This window comes from Thalassophryne amazonica, chromosome 9 (assembly GCF_902500255.1).
Source record: "Thalassophryne amazonica chromosome 9, fThaAma1.1, whole genome shotgun sequence".
Classification (NCBI taxonomy): domain Eukaryota; kingdom Metazoa; phylum Chordata; class Actinopteri; order Batrachoidiformes; family Batrachoididae; genus Thalassophryne; species Thalassophryne amazonica.
In genome coordinates this window covers 99,391,603-99,411,170 of record NC_047111.1, presented here as the reverse complement: position 1 = coordinate 99,411,170, position 19,568 = coordinate 99,391,603, and the positions used below count along the sequence as shown (strand labels likewise).

At 42.2% G+C, this 19,568-nt stretch overlaps 1 protein-coding gene across 1 annotated transcript in view; it reads right to left on the bottom strand.

Annotated features, from left to right (window-relative positions):
- Nucleotides 1-1,463: 1,463 nt before the first annotated feature.
- vps11 (VPS11 core subunit of CORVET and HOPS complexes) overlaps nt 1,464-19,568 on the bottom strand; it is a 55,864-nt gene continuing 37,759 nt past the window's right edge. The window contains exons 13-16 of the mRNA XM_034178858.1: nt 18,173-18,375; nt 17,766-17,937; nt 2,172-2,394; nt 1,464-1,979 (exon numbers count right to left, since the gene is read on the bottom strand). Of these exons, the coding sequence (XP_034034749.1) occupies nt 1,815-1,979; nt 2,172-2,394; nt 17,766-17,937; nt 18,173-18,375 (763 nt within the window). The 3' untranslated portion in view covers nt 1,464-1,814. The remainder of the gene's footprint in view (nt 1,980-2,171; nt 2,395-17,765; nt 17,938-18,172; nt 18,376-19,568) is intronic.

Sequence of the window (19,568 nt, the reverse complement as noted above, 5' to 3'; positions counted from 1 at the left end):
TACTTCATACAAAAGCCTTTACTGGTAATGACAGGTTCAAGATGCCTTTTGTATGGAGAAACTCCAATGAACAAAAATATTAATACTACACTTTTGTTTTTTTTCCCATTTTTTCATGAGCTAAACTCAAAGATCTAGAACATTTTCTATATACACAAAAAGACCCGTTTCTCAAATATTGCTCACAAATCAGTCTAAATCTGTGTGAGCTCTTTTCCTTTGCCGAAATATTCCATCCCACCTCACAGGTGTGGCATGTCAAGATGCTGATTAGAAAGCATGATTACTGCACAGGTGTGCCTTAGGCTGGCCACAATAAAAGGCCACTCTGAAATGTTCAGTTTTATCACAGCACAATGCCACAGATGTCACAAGTTTTGAGGGAGTGTGCAACCAGAGCTGTTGCCCATGAACTTAATGTTAATTTTTCTATCATAAGCCATTTCCAAAGGCGTTTCAGAGAATTTGGCAGTACATCCAACCGACCTCACAAACGCAGACCACGTGTAACCACGCCAGCCCAGGACCGCCACATCCAGCAAGTTCACCTCCAAGATCATGTGACACCAGCCACACAGATAGCTGGTGCAACAATCAGTTTACAGAACCAAAGAATTTCTGCATAAGCTGTCGGAAACCGTTTCAGGGAGGCAAATCTGTATGCACGCTGTCCTCATCGGGTTCTCAACCTGACTGCAGTTCCTCGTCATAATCAATTTGAGACAGCAAAAGCTCACTTTCAATGGCATTGGGCTGCTGATCAACTCTATGCAAAGGAGATGTGTTGCACTGCGTAGTAACGCAATAAAGCAAAACTGCACATTTCAGAGTGGCCTTTTATTGTGGCCAGCCTAAGGCACACCTGTGCAATAATCATGCTGTCTAATCAGCATCTTGATATGCCCCAACTGTGAGGTGGGATGGATTATCTCAGCAAAGGAGAAGTGCTCACTAACATAGATTTAGACAGATTTGTGAACAATACGTCTTTTGTGTATATGGAAAATGTTTGCGATATTTGAGTTCAGCTCATGAAAAAAAGGGAGCAAAAACAAGTGTTCCATTTATATTTTTGTTCAGTGCATATGGACTTATCTGCACTTATTATGAGACAATTATTCGTGATCAAAATTGGCAGATTATTTGATTATGGAGCACAGTAGGGGATCAATGACCATTTCTGCAGTCAACTATATTCTTTTTTGTTACTGTAATTGTTTAGTCTGTAAAATAATAAAATTATCAGAATTTCTGAGACCAAAGTGACAACTGCAAATGCCAACTTGCTGTAAGTGTCCGAAACTCAAAGATATGTAGTGTGATTTAAAAGTAAGAGAAGATTTTGTCTTCACATCGGAGAAGCTGAAACCAGAGAATGTTTGGCATTTTTGCTTAATAAATGACTTCATCATAACGGCTGTTGATTCATCATTTCAGCTCTACTGCAATCAATAAAAACACCCTGATGGTCATGACTCAAGTTTATTTTTCAAGCTAGAATCAAAGGCATTGAATAAATTAATGACTTTTTTTTTCATGTGCAAGATTACATTTTGAGCATTAGCCAACACTAAAGCAAATATTCATGAAGGAGTGATTCGGCAACATTTAAAACACAGTAATTCTTGACTGAACCTAAAGGACATTTTACATATGCTTTCAGCATTTATGTAAACACATCCCCATCAAATGCGAAAACCAGGCAAAAGTGTGTTTTCTGCAAAATAAATTGACATTTTGTCTCACAAGCCATGTGGTGATGAACCTGCACCGAAGAGAAGCCGGAGAAGTGCCTCCTCAGGTCGGTGTCAGAGCTAGTTGTTCCTCTTGATGTGGATGAGAAGATCTCTCTGCAGGTTGACTTCAAGACTTCCAACTGTTTTGCTTCCAGGTGGGTCGGTGACTAGGGTTAGTTTGTTAAAAACTCCTCGCCCAAAATAGTCAGCCACAACTGAGAAGCCGTCATTAGAGTTTTGTAACTGAAAAGCACATAAAAGAAGAGGGAGCTTGAATTTGACTGATACCTTACCGTGGTAGCAGATTATCATCAGGTTGTTGAAAACATGTTTGAACCCTTAAAATATATATATTGTGTGTGTGTGTGTGTGTGTGTGTGTGGGGGGGGGGGGAATTAAACATTTCAGCATTCGTCTCATATGGGGTAACACTACCTGCGTGTGAAAGTGGTCATGCAGGTCACGTTTCTGGTCCTGGGCTCGCAGCATGTCTTTGACTTTACGGTTCTCCGGAGTGCAGGTTGGACACTCGGCCTCGCTCTCGGCGTAGCTTTCGAAGCAGTGCTGATGGAAGGAGTGGCTGCACAGAAAGTGCACAGAGGGCAGCTCCAGTGGGCTGTTGCACAGGTTACATTTTGTCTTCTGGAAAATCTTGGCACTGGAATGAAATCATTGGGTAAACAAATAAAGAGTCTTGTTAGGAAATACAGTGGGAAAAATAAGTATTTGACCCCCTGTCAGTTTTGCAGGTTTTCCCACCTACAAAGAATGGAGAGGTCTGTAATTTTTATCGTAGGTACACTTCAACTGTGAGAGATAGAATCAAAAAAAAAAAAATCCAGAAAATCACATTGTATGATTTTTAAATAATTAATTTGCATTTTATTGCATGAAATAATTATTTGAACACCTACCAACCAGCAAGAATTCTGGCTCTCACAGACCTGTTAATTCTTCTTTAAGAAGCCCTCTTATTCTGCACTCTTTACCTGTATTAATTGCACCTGTTTGAACTTGTTACCTGTATAAAAGACACCTGTTCACACACACAATCAATCACACTCCAACCTGTCCACCATAGCCAAGACCAAAGAGCTGTCTATGTTATGTGTCGGACGCGGCCCGGAGAACCGACCAGCGTTTGAAGGACCCAGTATGAAATAAGCAGAGCACGGTACAAAGGATAACTGAATTTAATACATAACAGTGATGTGATAAAAGATATAACAAATAAGTGCGCGGTCTGGCGTGGTGGATTACGGTGCGCTCCTAGCAGCACAAACGGTCCGGAGCCAGAAACTGTTCGGACCCAAGGACCCCGCCGACACCCCCCAGGTGGCCGCGACAAACCGAGTCTGTGAAAGAAGAAATCATTATGTGAGTTCACACTCCACACACAGAGAGACCGCTCAAAGGTGTACAAACAGCAAACACTTCCTGGCTTAATTACTAATCAGCTTCCCACCCTGCAGGCATGGAACACCCTGTTCACAAACTCCAACTGCAATGGAAGCTGATTAAACGACTAACATACAGCTCAAAATAATAAGGTGTGAGGGACACCACATTTACTGACTGTATAAATGTTAGTCACAAAACTTAACGTACCTCAGGAAGTGTGCTGACGAGCGTGAGACCTCACCCTCTCCTCTTTCACAGACCATGCATCAAACCTGGACGTTCTCTGCATCCACTGATGATGAGATGGCTCTCGAGACGACGATCTCACCCGTCTGGTCACAAGGTCGAGTCTCTGGCAAATACACACTGTGTACTCCAGACTTAAATGCCACCATGTTCCAATCCGTGTAGATGCACCACAGCTGTGAGTCCTGACGAGCCGCACCTGATCAGCCTCAGGTGATCAGGGTGAGGTCCTGGTAACTCAGCCACACAGCCACTCAGTCCCAAATGCGCACCACCTGGAAGGAAAACCAAAAGACAGAAACAGAAGACAAACAAAAGCCAGCCAGGCACACCAGCCACAACAGCACCCCACCCTCACGGGAAGCCTCCCGGCGACCACACAAACCTGGCCCAGGAGAAACACCCCCCTCCAGGGACCATGGCTGGAAACCGTATCTGCATTCATCTTCCAACAGAATCTTCATCCAACAGAACGGTTGACGTCTTCTCCTCTGGCTGCATCTTTGCCTTTGTTTCTGTCAGTCAATTAGCACAGGTGTGGCCAGGAGTTCTTAAACCTGTGCGGTCAGCCTTTGTCCAACCATGTTCATAGTCTGATTAGTCATAAAACAAAAAAGACAAACACAAACAACAAAACCACCCCCCCCTCCCCAGAGGACCATCCCATCAAACCCCGGGAAGAGGAGAAAAGAAAAACAACCCAAACTTAAGCTTGCAAATAAAAACGCTATAACACAACCCCCCCCCCCCCCCCCCCCCCCCCCCAACGACATGTAGGGACCAACACCCCCCAGAGGACATCCCGCCAGCTCCAGGAGTAATAACCACAGCCGAGGTCCCTTTGGGATCCAAAGTCACCCACGGGGACTCCCAGCGCCTCCCAGAGGACCGTTCCATCAACCCCAGGAGACGCCTCCCCTCATGACCAACGGACCCAGCCCCGGCCGTCTATGGCTAGATGGACCCACAGCCCTTTCCCCCCCAGAGGACACCACAGTCACACCCTGAGGGCGGAAACTGGGGGGAACAACAAAAGGAAAGAAAAAAAAACATACAAACAAAACAACCCCAACCCCACCCCCTTGGCGCAGTGGAAACTGGAAGCACGTCCAGCGTCACCAACCGTGACTATACCCCAGAAGCCAACCGGGAGGAGTGGAACAGCGGTTATGGCAGACGGCACAAAACGGCGCCACTCCTCCGACTTCCAAACCAGCCACCAGCTGCGGGTATATCCCACTGCCCCAAACCTCAGCCACGCCGATGGCAGACGGCTCAAAGGCGCGCTGAAGCCGGAGGTGGAATAGGGAATCAACAAAAAAAAAAAAAACAACAACACCCCTCCCCCCCTCCCCCCAGGTGCAGAAGTTACCTGGGAAACGCCCAGCATAACCAAACTGCACCACTCCAGCAACGCCGACACGTACGGCTCACCCGGCTGGAGTCAGAGGAGAAGAGAGGGCATAACAAAAAACAAAAAAAAAAAACGGAAAAAAGAAAAAAACAACCCAATTACCCCCCCTTCACCCCCCAGGGGACCGTCCCATCAAACCCTGGGGAGGTGAAACTAAAAAAAATAAAAAGAAAGACTAACAGACTAACATAAAGTTGCTTGGGTCCTTTTTTTTTTTGCTCCAAACAGACTGCAGGGTCACGACCCCAGAACACTAAATAGTGTAAAAAAAATCCCACACCAAAAACCAACTCAAAAAACACCCACAAAAAATGAACCAACACAAAACTAATAAGTGACGTATACCGTTAAGCTCAAACAAATGGAACACACCTGTTCCAACTTAAGAGCTTAACGGTAATGTGACTCAGTCACCAACAGAGGGAGCCAAAGTGCTAAAAATAAAAAACCCCGCAGCACACTCTTGCAGCTCCCGTTTAAACCTCTTATCCGGTCGGAGTGTGACGCGAAGCCGTCGCCAGTCACACTCCACCACGACCCACGGATAAGGCACAACACAGGAACACGGCTGCAAGAGAGCACAAATCAGTTATTCAGTAATGGGTTCTCAAACACGCACCATCCGGGCGGAGAGCACCCGCAACTGATCCGGATAACTTCTGAACGTCTGCTGCCACCTTCCCGGCGCGTTACCGTCTCTGCTACCGCTGGGTCCGTGATGTTTGGCCAGAGACTACTGTTATGTGTCGGACGCGGCCCGGAGAACCGACCAGCGTTTGAAGGACCCAGTATGAAATAAGCAGAGCACGGTACAAAGGATAACTGAATTTAATACATAACAGTGATGTGATAAAAGATATAACAAATAAGTGCGCGGTCTGGCGTGGTGGATTACGGTGCGCTCCTAGCAGCACAAACGGTCCGGAGCCAGAAACTGTTCGGACCCAACGACCCCGCCGACACCCCCCAGGTGGCCGCGGCAAACCGAGTCTGTGAAAGAAGAAATCATTATGTGAGTTCACACTCCACACACAGAGAGACCGCTCAAAGGTGTACAAACAGCAAACACTTCCTGGCTTAATTACTAATCAGCTTCCCACCCTGCAGGCATGGAACACCCTGTTCACAAACTCCAACTGCAGTGGAAGCTGATTAAACGACTAACATACAGCTCAATATAATAAGGTGTGAGGGACACCACATTTACTGACTGTATAAATGTTAGTCACAAAACTTAACGTACCTCAGGAAGTGTGCTGACGAGCGTGAGACCTCACCCTCTCCTCTTTCACAGACCATGCATCAAACCTGGACGTTCTCTGCATCCACTGATGATGAGATGGCTCTCGAGACGACGATCTCACCCGTCTGGTCACAAGGTCGAGTCTCTGGCAAATACACACTGTGTACTCCAGACTTAAATGCCACCATGTTCCAATCGGTGTAGATGCACCACAGCTGTGAGTCCTGACGAGCCGCACCTGATCAGCCTCAGGTGATCAGGGTGAGGTCCTGGTAACTCAGCCACACAGCCACTCAGTCCCAAATGCGCACCACCTGGAAGGAAAACCAAAAGACAGAAACAGAAGACAAACAAAAGCCAGCCAGGCACGCCAGCCACAACAGTCTAAGGACACCAGGGACAAAACTGTAGACCTGCACAAGGCTGGGATTGACTACAGGACAACAGGCAAGCAGCTTGGTAGAAGACAACAACTGCTATGATTATTTATTAGAAAGTGGAAGAAACACAAGATGACTGTCAATCTCCCTCGGCCTGGGATTCCATGCAAGATATCAGTTTGTGGGGTAAGGATGATTCTGAGAAAGCTCAGAACTACACAGGAGGACCTGGTCAATGACCTGAAGAGAGCTGGAACCACAGTCACAAAGATTACATTAGTAACACATGATGATGTCATGGTTTAAAATCTTGCAGGGCAGCAACGTCCCCCTGCTCAAGCCAACACATGTCCAGGCCCGTTTGAAGTTCACCAGTGACCATCTGGATGATCCACAGGAGGCATGGGAGAAGGTCATGTGGTCAGATGAGAACAGAATAGAGCTTTTTGGAATCAGTTCCACTTACCATGTTTAGAGGATGAGAACAACCCCAAGAAAACCATCCCAACCGTGAAGCATGGGGGTGGAAACATCATACTCTGGGGTGCTCTTCTGCAAAGGGGAGAGGACGACTGCACCGTATTGAAGGGAGGATGGATGGGGTTATATATTGCGAGATTTTGGCAAACAGCCTCCTTCCTTCAGTAAGAGCATTGAAGATGGGTCATGGCTGGGTCTTCCAGCATGACAATGACCCCAAACACACAGCCAGGGCAACTAAGGAGGGGCTCCGTAAGAAGCATTTCAAGGAGTGGGAAGTCCTGGAGTGGCCTGGCCAGTCTCCAGACCTGAACTCAATAGAAAATCTTTAGAGGGAGCTGAAACTCCAACCCTGAAAGATTTGGAGAAGATCTGTATGGAGGAGTGGACCAAAATCCCTGTTTCAGTGTGTGAAAACTTGGTCAAGAACTACAGGAAATGTCTGACCTCTGTAAAGGCAGACAAATGTTTCTGTACCAACTGTTAAGCTCTGTTTTTCTAGGGGATCAAATACTTATTTCATGCAATAAAATGCAAATTAATTATTTAAAAATCATACAATGTGATTTTCTGGATTTTTTTTTTTAAGATTCTGTCTCTCACAGTTGAAGTGTACCTACGACAAAAATAACAGACCTCTCCATTCTTTGTAGGTGGGAAAACCTGCAAAACTGACAGGGGGTCAAATACTCATTTTCCCCATTGTACACACAACACAGCAGGGTTCAGTACTCCTCTAAGATCAGCAGGATCTATATTCTAGTGTTGTTGTACAAAACACAGTGAGAACGACTGGTCAGGTATGATGTCAACCATGCAAGGGCATTCCCAGTAATCTCAAAATGATTCTCCAGCCTATCGAGTACAATATGATGAGCCACAGCATCAAACGCAGCACTAAGATCTAACAGCACCAGAACCGTAGTGGTGTCCGAATCCACTGCAAGCAGAAGATCATTCACCACTTTAGTGAGAGCTGTCTCTGTGGAATGATCTTTTCTAAATGCAGACTGCAGCGGCTCAAAAAGATTATTCTCAGTAAGGTGATCCATGAGCTGCTGTGAAACCATTTTTTTCACAATATTACAGCAAAATGATAGATTTGATATTAGCCTATAGTTTTTCAATATATCAGAGTCAAGATTAGATTTCTTTTTTTTTTCTTTTTTTTTATTTATTATTATTTTTTATCCAAACATACAAGAACAGAGGGAAAAAACAGAAAAGAAACTATGTACAATGGGGAAGAGTGCTGTTACATTTGTTCAGAAAATAAATGATCAGTATTCGCTAATTAAAATTTATATATATATTGTTCAGATAAAGTCCGATCTTGTATATTTCACATATTCTGTCCACTTTGACCATGTTTCATAGAAAGAGTCTCTTTGGTTCCGAATGATGGAGGATAGTTTTTCCATCTCGTAGATATCGTGGACTATTTCTATCCATTCTTCCACCGGAGGGGGGTCTGCCTTCAACCATTTTCTTGTGATGGCTTTTTTACTTGCTATTAATAGGATTGCCAATAATTTTGTTTCATTCCTTCTCCAATTCTGAACATTTACATCTCCCAAGTATATGCATTCAAATGTAAATGACACTTTGTAGCCAAAAACATTATTTACATGATTACAAATCTGTGACCAGTATGTCTTAAGAATACTACAATCCCAAAAAATGTGGTAGTGGTTGGCCCCAGAGGAGCCACACAGCCTCCAACATGAATCCCCTCTCCCTCTGTGTATTTTTTGAACAGGTGTGATAAAGAACCTCGTAATACTTTTCCATCCAAACTCTCGCCGATCCTGTGGTCTTCCACTGAAGGTGACAAATCTTTTCCCAACTTTCAATTGAAATGTTCAGATTGCCCTCAATTTCCCATTTTTTCTTAATGTGCTCTGTGTTACCTTTTTTACTTAATTGAATTGCTTTGTGCAAATTGGATATTATGTTGTTCACAGAAATTGATTTTATTAGAGTTAAAATGGTGTGAATAAATCTTAATTCACTGTTTTCCCATAGGGCTTTAATGTTTTGGTCAAAATGATGCTTGATTTGTAAATATCTATAGAAGTCATCTTGATGAAGACCATTTTTCCCCTTCAGCTTTTCAAAGCTCATGAACTCCCCCTTGTGGATGAAAGAATAGTACGAAGTCAGACCCTTTGAGATCCAAGTTTTAAACCTATTATCTTGAGTATTTGGCAAAAAGTCCGAATCATACGCTATCCATCTTAATATCCAAGAGATTTTCTCCAATTTACAAATTTTTAGTACCCCATCCCAACATTTCAACATAGATTCATACATAAAATCTTTCATAATGTTAAATTTGTTTCTTAATTTTTTATCTGACAATGTTGCCATAATTGGTGTTTTTTCTGTTTCTACCCTTTCAACCTCCTTCCAACTGGCTGAGTAGGATGGGGAACCTAAAGATACCAGGGGTTTAAGTTGGGCCGCAAAGTAATATTCTTGAAGGCAAGGTAGCCCGAGTCCACCCTTCTCCTTCCTCAACTGTAATGTTTTGTATTTAACTCTAGCTTTTTTATTGTGCCAAATATTTTTACCCAACATTCTATCCCATTCATCAAAATATTTCTGTGGTATCCAAACCGATAAACAATGAAATAAATACAGCAATCTTGGAAGGATGTTCATTCTGATTGACTCCACACGAGAATGTATTCCCAAGAAGGGGATTGTACTCCACCTCTGTAAATCCATTTTAATTTTTGAGATTAATGGACCATAATTTGCGTCAAAAAGTTTTTCAAAATCTTCTGTTAAAACCACTCCCAAATATTTGATGTTATTTGAGTCCCATTTCCATTTATATGTGTTTTTTATACTTATTGGTGGTTTATAGTTTAGTTTTAACACTTGAGTTTTATTTATGTTGATTTTATATCCTGAGAGGGAGCCATATCTATCCAGCACCTGCATTAGTTTGGGTAGGGATAGCGAGGGCTCAGTCAAGAATATCAGTATGTCGTCCGCAAAAAGGGCTAGTTTTTGTTCACCTGAGTCGAGGTTTACACCTTTGATTTCTGTAGTCTGTCTTATAACTTGACTCAGCGGTTCGATAAATAGAGCAAATAAAAGTGCGGAAGCTCCACACCCTTGACGAGTGCCTCTCTCCAAGGCAAAAGTTTTGGTCAAATCTCCATTAATTTTTATCCTAGCAATTGGTTTGTTGTATAGTGATGCAAAAGTATCAATAATATTATGATGGAAGCCAAATTTAGCCATTATTTTATATAGGAATTCCCATCTTACCGAATCAAATGCTTTTTCAGTATCTAAACTTATAAGTGTTTCCAAATTACATTTTTTTTACATGTTTCATAATTAATAATGTTTTTCGAATATTGTCCTGAGTCTGTCTCTGTCTAATGAAACCCGTCTGGTCCTTATTGATAAGGTCTGGTAGAATTGTCTCTAATCTTTTGCATATAACAGAGGTGAAAATTTTGTAATCTATGTTGAGCACACTTACGGGGCGATAGTTTCCACATTGCATTTTATCTTTATTTTCTTTCGGGATTATGGAAATGATGGCTTCTTTCCATGAAGGTGGTATACTTTTCTTGTCGATAATCCAATTAAACGTTTTCACCAATGTTAAAACTAGGTGTTCTTGCATCACTTTATACCACTCTGAGTTAAATCCGTCGGCCCCTGGGCTTTTGCCGTTTTTCAATCTCTTTATTGATGCTGAAACTTCCTCCTTTGTTATTTCTGATGTCAATCTCTTATTTTGGTCCTTTGAAACTTTAGGTAAGTTTAGGGATAATATAAATGCATCAATATCTTCACTGCTCCCTAATTGTGGTTGAGAATACAATTTCCGGTAATATTCTTCAAAGCATTCTTGTATTTTTTCAGGGCTAGTCTCCACAGCATTTGTTACTGGGTGTTTTATTTTGTATATTGTCCGTTCTGCCTCTTGTTTTCTTAATCTGTAAGATAAAAGCTTGAGTGCTTTCCCGCCTGTATCGTAGTATCGTTGTTTTGTAAAAAGGAGCTTTTTTTGGATCTCCTGTGTGTTTATAGCATCTATCTCATTTTTCATTTCCTTTATTTTAGATTTGACCAAATTATTTGGTGACGTGGAGTGCTCTTTCACAAGTTCTTTAAGTTTGGTTTCTAATTCTTGTATTCTCTGAATTTTACGTTTCTTTAGAGTAGCAGAGATTGCTATTATCTTTCCTCGAATTACGACTTTCAAAGCATCCCACAGTATTGCCGGGGAAACCTCATCGGTGTCATTGTGTTCAAGATAAGACTGAATTTCCATTTTCAGAGTGTTTTGAATGTCAGTATCTTTCAAGATATTGGAATTTAGCTTCCATAGGGTGGATCTAGTCCTGTTGCTAATGTTGACTGTTAAATACACTGGTTCGTGGTCTGATATGGCACAAGTTCCAATCTCACAAGTTAATACTCTGTGCGTATCATGCATGAACATGAAAAAAAAATCTATTCGTGAATATACATTATGGGCTGAGGAATAATGAGTATAGTCACGCACTCTATGGTTATTTTCTCTCCAGACATCAATTATTCCCACTTCTTTCATAAAATTATTAACCTTTCTATAGATATTCTTAGCATCTGGTCTACCATTTGAGCTGTCAGTCTTTGGTTGTAGTCGAATATTAAAGTCACCTCCGCATATTGGAATACTTTGACATTTAGTTGTGAGTGTTTCCAATACATGTTTATATATTGACCAGTCACTGCCAGGTGGCATGTACACATTTAACAGACTCACTATTGTTCCCTCCAATTTACCTATAACCAATATGTATCTTCCTTCTTTATCCTTGCGTTCAGAAATGTATTCAAAATTCACTGCGTTGGACAACAAGATTACGACTCCTCTACGTTTTCCCGAGCTGTGCGAAGAGAAATATACTTTTGAGTATCCCATTTTGTTCAGTTTGGCATGTTCACCATCGTCCAGATGAGTCTCCTGAAGAAATGCTATCTGGACTTTCTCCCTTTTCAATTGTGATAATATCTTTGATCTCTTAATTGGATTGTGAATCCCATTTATATTTAGTGAAACAAATTTTATGGACCGGGATGACATCTGAGTGTATCAGTAATTAACAAAGTCATTAAACATGGCATTCTTCCCCTCCCTACCAAGAACAGCAAAATGTAGAACAACACAACAAAAAAAACAGAAATGAACATGACTCCCTATGTTGGGGTCTGCGCAATAGACCCTCATGTGTCCCAGGGGGCGCTGTAAGGTAGTAGCCCTGCTCCTGTTAACAGTGCAGGGGATCCTCATGGCTATGACAGTGTTCGTAAACTTTCATAGTTGAACCTTCACTACTACGATATTTTACTCACCCAGTCATTTAGAACTTATCATATTTCAGTCAAAGGGACATTTTTGTTCAAAAAAACCTCGCAGTCTTAAACCTTTACTCCGTGTTTGGGTTCGGGGATGTTCTCCTGAATGCACGTAACTTCTCCTTGTAGCTGGGGTCCCGTTCTGAATCGGGTACGTTCTTCCTCACGTGTCGGTCCACCCGGGTCCAGGTCATCTGTTGGATGCGTTCCACAAGCGACGTTGGTGTCTGTATGAGCTTGACTGCGTATCCCCGTTTCACCATATCCTCTGCCGCCTCCGCTGCAGTGTCATAAATCATAACTCCATCGCCGTGTCTCACCCGCAGCCTGGCGGGGAAGAGTGTTTGAAACCGCACGTCTTTTTCTTTTAACACTTTCCGGATTTCGGCATATTCTCTCCGCTTTCCAGTCCTGATCCAAGGTTACTTGTTTATCGTTCCACTTGAAACCTTTCATTTGCCAGGATTTACGCAGCACCATTTCCTTGGTTCGGAAGCTTAAAAACTTCACAATGATGGAGCGGGGTGGAGCGCTTGGGGGTGGCATTGGTCCCAGGGAGCGATGTGCTCTTTTGATGTGTAACTCCACGTCATTTGGCAGCTGAAGACCTTCACGAAGCAGTTTTTCCACAAAAATTCTCATTTCTGATGCCTCTTTCTCTGCATTTTCACTGACCCCGTAGATTCTCACATTTTCTCGCCTGCCTCGGGCCTGCATGTCGATTAGCTGTTCATCTAACTTCGAGCATAGCTTTAGCAAGCCAGTAGCTACGTCTTCGGTTGATTGAATTCGTTCTTCGACCTTTTCTATTCGATTTTCCGTCGCCTCTAGCCTATTATTAACCGAAGAAATGTCACGTTTCAACTCTTCAAATTGGCCCCTGCTTTCCTGTCGAAACTGTTTCAACTCGTGCAGGATCTCGGAGTCCGCCATCGTGGGATTTGCTGAACAGGTGTTAGCTGGCCTCGTCCTCGGAACCCAAATCGTACTTTTCTTTCCCTTCTTCGTAGGAAAATTAGTTTATGGTGATGTCCGGCCCCCCTTCTAATACTTTGTGTATCTGATATTTCTCCTTAGAATGGGCCTTTTAATTAGATTTCTCAGGTTCGCTCAGGAGCCTCTCTACTGTGCTGCCAGCGTCGCGGTGTTCCAACCGGAAGTCTAGATTAGATTTCTTAAGTAATGGTTTAATCACTGCAGATTTGAAACATTTAGGAACAGATCCAGGGGTTAATGACAAATTAATAATTTCAGCACAGTCAGCTCAAGAGTGGGGCACAGGTCCTTAAACAGTTTTGTTGGTATAGGATCAAATAAGCAGGTTACTTTGTGTCCCTAGGGTGAATAAAGTCTGTGGGTCACAGAGCTTTCTCTTATCATGCCCGTTTTGTAGAATGATCTCCCTGCAGCAATAAAATAGTCCAATTCTGTAGAGACTTTCAAGTCCAGACTTAAGACGCACTTATTTTCCTTTTTGTATGGCTAGCATATTGGCTTAGTATGGTACTATGCTTCCTACCCTTTTAAATTCATTTTATTAGTAAACAGAGTGGGTCGCAGCCTCAACTTTATCTAAATTCTGGGTCTTTTAGTGAAGCTTAGGGCTAGTGGCCAGCAATCACCTACGTATTTCTTCTGTTTTTCTTGTTGCTTAAAGGCCCAGTCACACGGCACACGACGATTCCTGAACGAAGGGAAAAAGTAAAAAACGTCAATTCGTTGAGAAAAGGTGGACGAAAGAGCTTTATCACCAAACAGTCTGCGAAGCAAGAGCGCAAGAGGGACGAAAGAGGAACTTAACAAAACCAAAGCTCACGATCTCGACGAAACGTGCCTGGAGCCACAGCTGGAGCTGTGTGTGTCTGCATCTCTGAGTTCCAGGACTCGGCGCTGGGACGGAGCTCATAGCGCCTGAGTCCTGGAGAAACTGCAAACAGAATCTGTGGAGATCTGTGTGCACGTCGGTGGACCACCTGCTCTGGTTCCTCGCTCAGAAAAAAAGAGGGATCATCTTCATCATTATCAGAATCCACACTGTCTGTCGACATGCTGCGCACTCCGTCTTCCTCCAATTTAAAAAAAAGTGCTGTGGTCACTGCTGTAGCACAGTTTTATGTTCTAAACCATATATATATTGATTTATAACAGAAAACTGTCCAAAGGGAGAATAAATATAAATATAAGTGTAAAGATGATTGAATATATCAGAGCAGTAAATTAATCAGTCCGTGTGAACGCGCGCATTGACTCACATGTGCAGTTATTTCCACCAGCTGATCACTGATCCACAACGTGAATTCTTCCTTCCAGAACAGCTCTTTATATCATCATTTTGATTCATCTACCCGTTTCCACATGTACAGAAGGACTGGACTGTCATTCCTACACTCATATTGTTATATTTAATACAAAATAATAAGCGCACGCAGGAGCTGCTCCTGCTGCCGCTGATGCTGCATTCAAGTACCGTCAGAAGTTACACAAATGTTTTGTTGTTTCAAATTCAACAGTTGCTTGTGGCAAAATAATTAATTATATTCACACAAAAGATTAATTCTGGCCTATGTAAGGTGCCTGAGCCCATTGAAGCTGCCCCCCCACACAGATAAAAAAATTCAAGCAAACAGGCTGAGTTTGCCCTGTAATTTCCGATGGTACATGAACGCAGCAGCAGAAGCAGCACTCACAAACCGGCTTCTGCACAGTGTGAAAACGTTCAGATGCTCCAACGAAGTCAAATTAAACAATAACATTACAAAAACTACACAAACGATTAAAAAACGTCAAGAACGACAGCAAAACGAGACACAGACGAATTGAGGTTTTCGTTGCCCTTCGTTTAAAGCGCTCTTCGTTCAAAGCGCCAGCTGCAGGAACGAGGCTGCGCCAAAGTTAAACGATGCCAACGAAAGTCAACGAAAGTCCAGATTTCTTGTTTCGTCGGGGCTTCGTCACCCTTCGTTAAGTGCCATGTGACTGGGCCATTATGCTGACAAATTATACTGTATTTGTTGTCTTTCTGCTGCCTGATTCAGTTTTTTTTCTTACTATATTTGAGATGTGGCTCCATCCAAAAGTGGGAATGGGTGTCTTCTTCTGCAAGGCTCCTGTCCTGGACACCAGCATGGACTTCCAAAATTTCCTGTATATTTGTACTGTCAAGGGTATCTGTAGCATGGCCCAAGCAGAGGGTCACCCCTTTGAGTCTGGTCTGCTTGAGGTTTTTTCTTCAAATCATCAGAGGGAGATTTTCCTTACCACTGTTGCCTGTGTGCTTGCCCTGGGGGTTGGTAAGGTTAGACCTTACTTGTGTGAAGCACCTTGAGGCAACTTTGTTGTGATTTAGCGCTATATACATGAAATAAATTGAAATTGTTACTCTGGTGCATGTGAAGTAACATTTACATAAAAAATTGCCCCATAACATGATCAATGTTTCCATTTCAACAAATGTTTGGTTATGTTGTGTCTGGGCTGAATGCAGCCAAGGTAGATGTGAAAACACGCAGAGTGTGTGTGTCTGCAAACCCTGCACGACAGGGTAACAGACATTTTGGCTTGAAGTGTTTTTATTTATGCTGAAAAAAAAACTACTAAAAATGAGTTAGTTCCGAAAAAATCTGACTTGGGACCTGACAAATATGTATTCTGTCTGTCTAGTAGTAAGTAAATACAGACAGGCATGCACATAACTGGTGCTCGTGCATGCTAAACAAATGAAGCACAGAGTAAACACAGAGGGAAGCGGTTTTCCTACCATCTGTCATTATAGTTTTCCTGATAAGTGATTCCACCAGTGTTCTGCTGCGCATCACTTATTTTTACTCACATGAATACCAGTTATGTGCACACCTGCATTTAAATAAAAATACAATAAATTTAATTCCAATTAAATTAACCCCAATTCCAATGAAGTTGGGACGTTGTGTGAAATGTAAATAAACAACAGAACACAATGATTTGCAAATATCCTCTTCAACCTTCAACTGAATACACCACAAAGACAAGATATTTAAATGTTTAAACTGATAGACTTTTTTGTTTTTGTGCAAATATTTGCTCATTTTTAAATGGATGCCTGCAACACATTTCAAAAAAATTGGGACAGGGGCAACAAAAGACTGGGAAAGTTGATGAATGCTCAAATAACACCTGTTTGGAACATTCCACAGGTGAACAGGTTAATTGGAAACAGGTGAGTGTCATGACTGGGTATAAAAGGAGCATCCCCAAAAGACTCAGCCATTCATAAGCAAAGATGGGGTGAGGATCACCACTTTGTGAACAACTGTGTGAAAAAATAGTCCAACAGTTTAAGAACAAGGTTTCTCAAAGTTCAATTGCAAGGAATTTAGGAATTCCAACATCTAGAGTCCATAATATATCAGAAGATTCAGAGAATCCGGAGAACTTTCTACACGTAAGCAGCAAGGCCAAAAACCAACATTGAATGCGTGTGAGCTTCGATCCCTCAGGCGGCACTGTAGTAAAAACTGACATCATTGTGTAAAGGATCTTACCGTGTGGACTCAGGAACACTTTAGAAAACCATTGTCAGTTAACACAGTTTGTCGCTACATCTACAAGTGCAAGTTAAAACTCAACCGTGCAAAGTGAATGCCATACATCAACAACATCCAGAAACGCCACCGCCTTCTCTGGACCCGAGCTCATTTGAAATGGACAGATGCAAAGTGGAGTGGTGTGGTCTCTTGAGTTCACATTTCAAATTATTTTTGGAAATCATGAACGTTGTGTCCTCTGGACAAAAGAGGAAAAAGACCATCCAGATTGTTACCAGCGCAAAGTTCAAAAGCCAGCGCCTGTGATGGTATGGGGGTGTGTTAGTGCCCATGGCATGGACAACTTACACATCTGTGATGGCACCGTCAATGCTGAAAGGTGCATCCAGGTTTTGAAGCAACACAGGCGGCCATCCAAGCAACGTCTTTTCAGGGACGTCCCTGCTTATTTCAGCAAGACAATGCCAAGCCACATTCTGCACGTGTTACAACAGTGTGGCTTCGTAGTAAAAGAGTGCGGGTACTAGACTGGCCTGCTTACAGTCCAGACCTGTCACCCATTGAAAATGTGTGGTGCATTATGAAGCGCAAAATATATAATTTACAAATAAATTCTTTAAAAATCCTACAATGTTATTTCCTGGATTTTTTTTTTCTCATTTTGTCTCTCATAGTTGAAGTGTACCTATGAAAATTACAGACCTCTCTCATCTTTCTAAGTAGGGGAACTTGCACAATCAGGGGCTGACTAAATACTTTTTTACCCCACTGTAGGTTGAAGAGGATTTGTAAATCATTGTATTCTGTTTTTATTTACGTTTTACACAACGTCCCAACTTCATTGGAATTAGGGTTGTCAACAAAAAATATCCATTTACTTATTTATTTAAATTTCATTTATTAAAATCGATATTTTTTATACAATAATAAATCAAAAATAAAATGAAATTTATCCCTTGCATCACCTACCTGGTTTTGAGCTCTTGAATCTCAGTGCGTAGTTTTGCCGTTTCCTCCCGGTACTGACGTATTTTATTTTCATCGCCCTCAATCTGCTTGCTCTCTCTCTGCAGCTTATTGATGAGATAATCCTTGATGACGGAGAGTGTTGCTGTTGAGTTGTGTGCCAAAGTTTGCACCACTACAGACATATATAAAATCCAGGACAAAGCAACTTTTTAAAAATACATGTCTCTTTCTGATGCAAGTCTTTTAAATATTCAGCATTCCATTTGTTATCCACCAGATTTTTTGATCTCAGATCAAAGAAGTGAAGAAGAAGTGAGAAGTGAACTGAGTGAAAACTCAAATAAGTAACAAACTAGTCAAATTTCACAAAGCTCACATATACATAACTGTCAATGCTAACAGCTCACCAAGTAAAGGAGGCATGAGGTTCTTTTGGTCAATGTGTTGCAGAACTTCACTGATGTAGGCTTTGCAGTCCTCTTCTTTCCTGGCAAAATATCCCAGCGCCTGCTCCCAAAGACAAGCCTCTTTGTCTCCGTGACGTTTGCAGGCATCCACCACCTTTCTGTACTCCTCATTCTGCATGTGGTAGTGCATAATCTGTTGATACCTGCACAGGGATGCAAAAAAAAAAAAATAAAATAAATAAATGTAAAAAAAAAATCACAGTTGTTGAGTCGATTTTCTTTCTTAGAGCTCATTCTGGTTTCTCCATGAGGGGGGAACATTTGAGTTGCACTTCTGTCAAAATATTTATTTTCCCTAAAATTCTACAAGAATTATACCCACTGTTTTTACTTTACTATAAGTTATGTAGTGAGTTGTTTGGATAAATATCAATGATGCTCATACATAGCACTTCTGATTGGACAATGGAGGTCATGTGATTATGATGATGATCTGAATATTACAACTTTAACTATTACAACCTTAACTAGTTTATAATTAATTGTTGTTACACACAGCTAGGATGTTACAGCTGCTGGGCCGTCAAGTCATCAGTCAGGTCGATCCGTCTACAGACGTTTCATCCCTTAACCCGGAAAGTCCTCAAGATGGTGGGACAGCAGAAGGTGATCAGTCTTCTACTCTTGACGGTCAAGCTTCCAGCTACTGTCGTTCCTTCGTAGCCAGAACCAACTGGATGCTCTCTCTGCTGCTTGAGCCATGGTGTTTATTGCTCTTTTCCTTTCTCTTCCTTTTACTGCTAAGACTGCCATCATCTTCCAGCAAGACACTGCAGGGAAACCACGTGTTCATACTTCAACAGGGCAGTTCCATGTTTGCCAGCCTTGTTGTTTACAGACTGCCAACAACTCATCATACTTTACAAGCTTCCTCTCGTGGGCTTCTTGACAACGGGTTTCCCATGGTACCGTTAGCTCAATGACAACTAATTTCCTTCTACTCTCTGAAATTAGCAGGACGTCTGGTCGCAGAGTTGTCTCTACTATTGGTGGAAATACGAGCTTCTTTCCGAGGTCAACCTTCAGCTGCCAGTCTTTTGCCATGCTCAGGATGCCACCCCTTTGCTGCTGATTAGCTGGAGCATGTTGTCCACTTCTGACAAAGTTGATGAAAGCTGGCTTGTTCTCTATATGATCTTTCTTCCTCTCAATTTCCAAACTATGGGCTAGAGATCTCAACACCTGGTCATGTCTCCATCTGTATCTCCCCTGTCTAAGGGCAACCTGGCATGCTGACAAAATGTGCTCTAGGTTGGCTGGTTTCTGACACAGATGGCATGCTGCATCTTCCATCATTCCCCAGTTACACAGGTTTGATGGTGTTGGGATTACATCA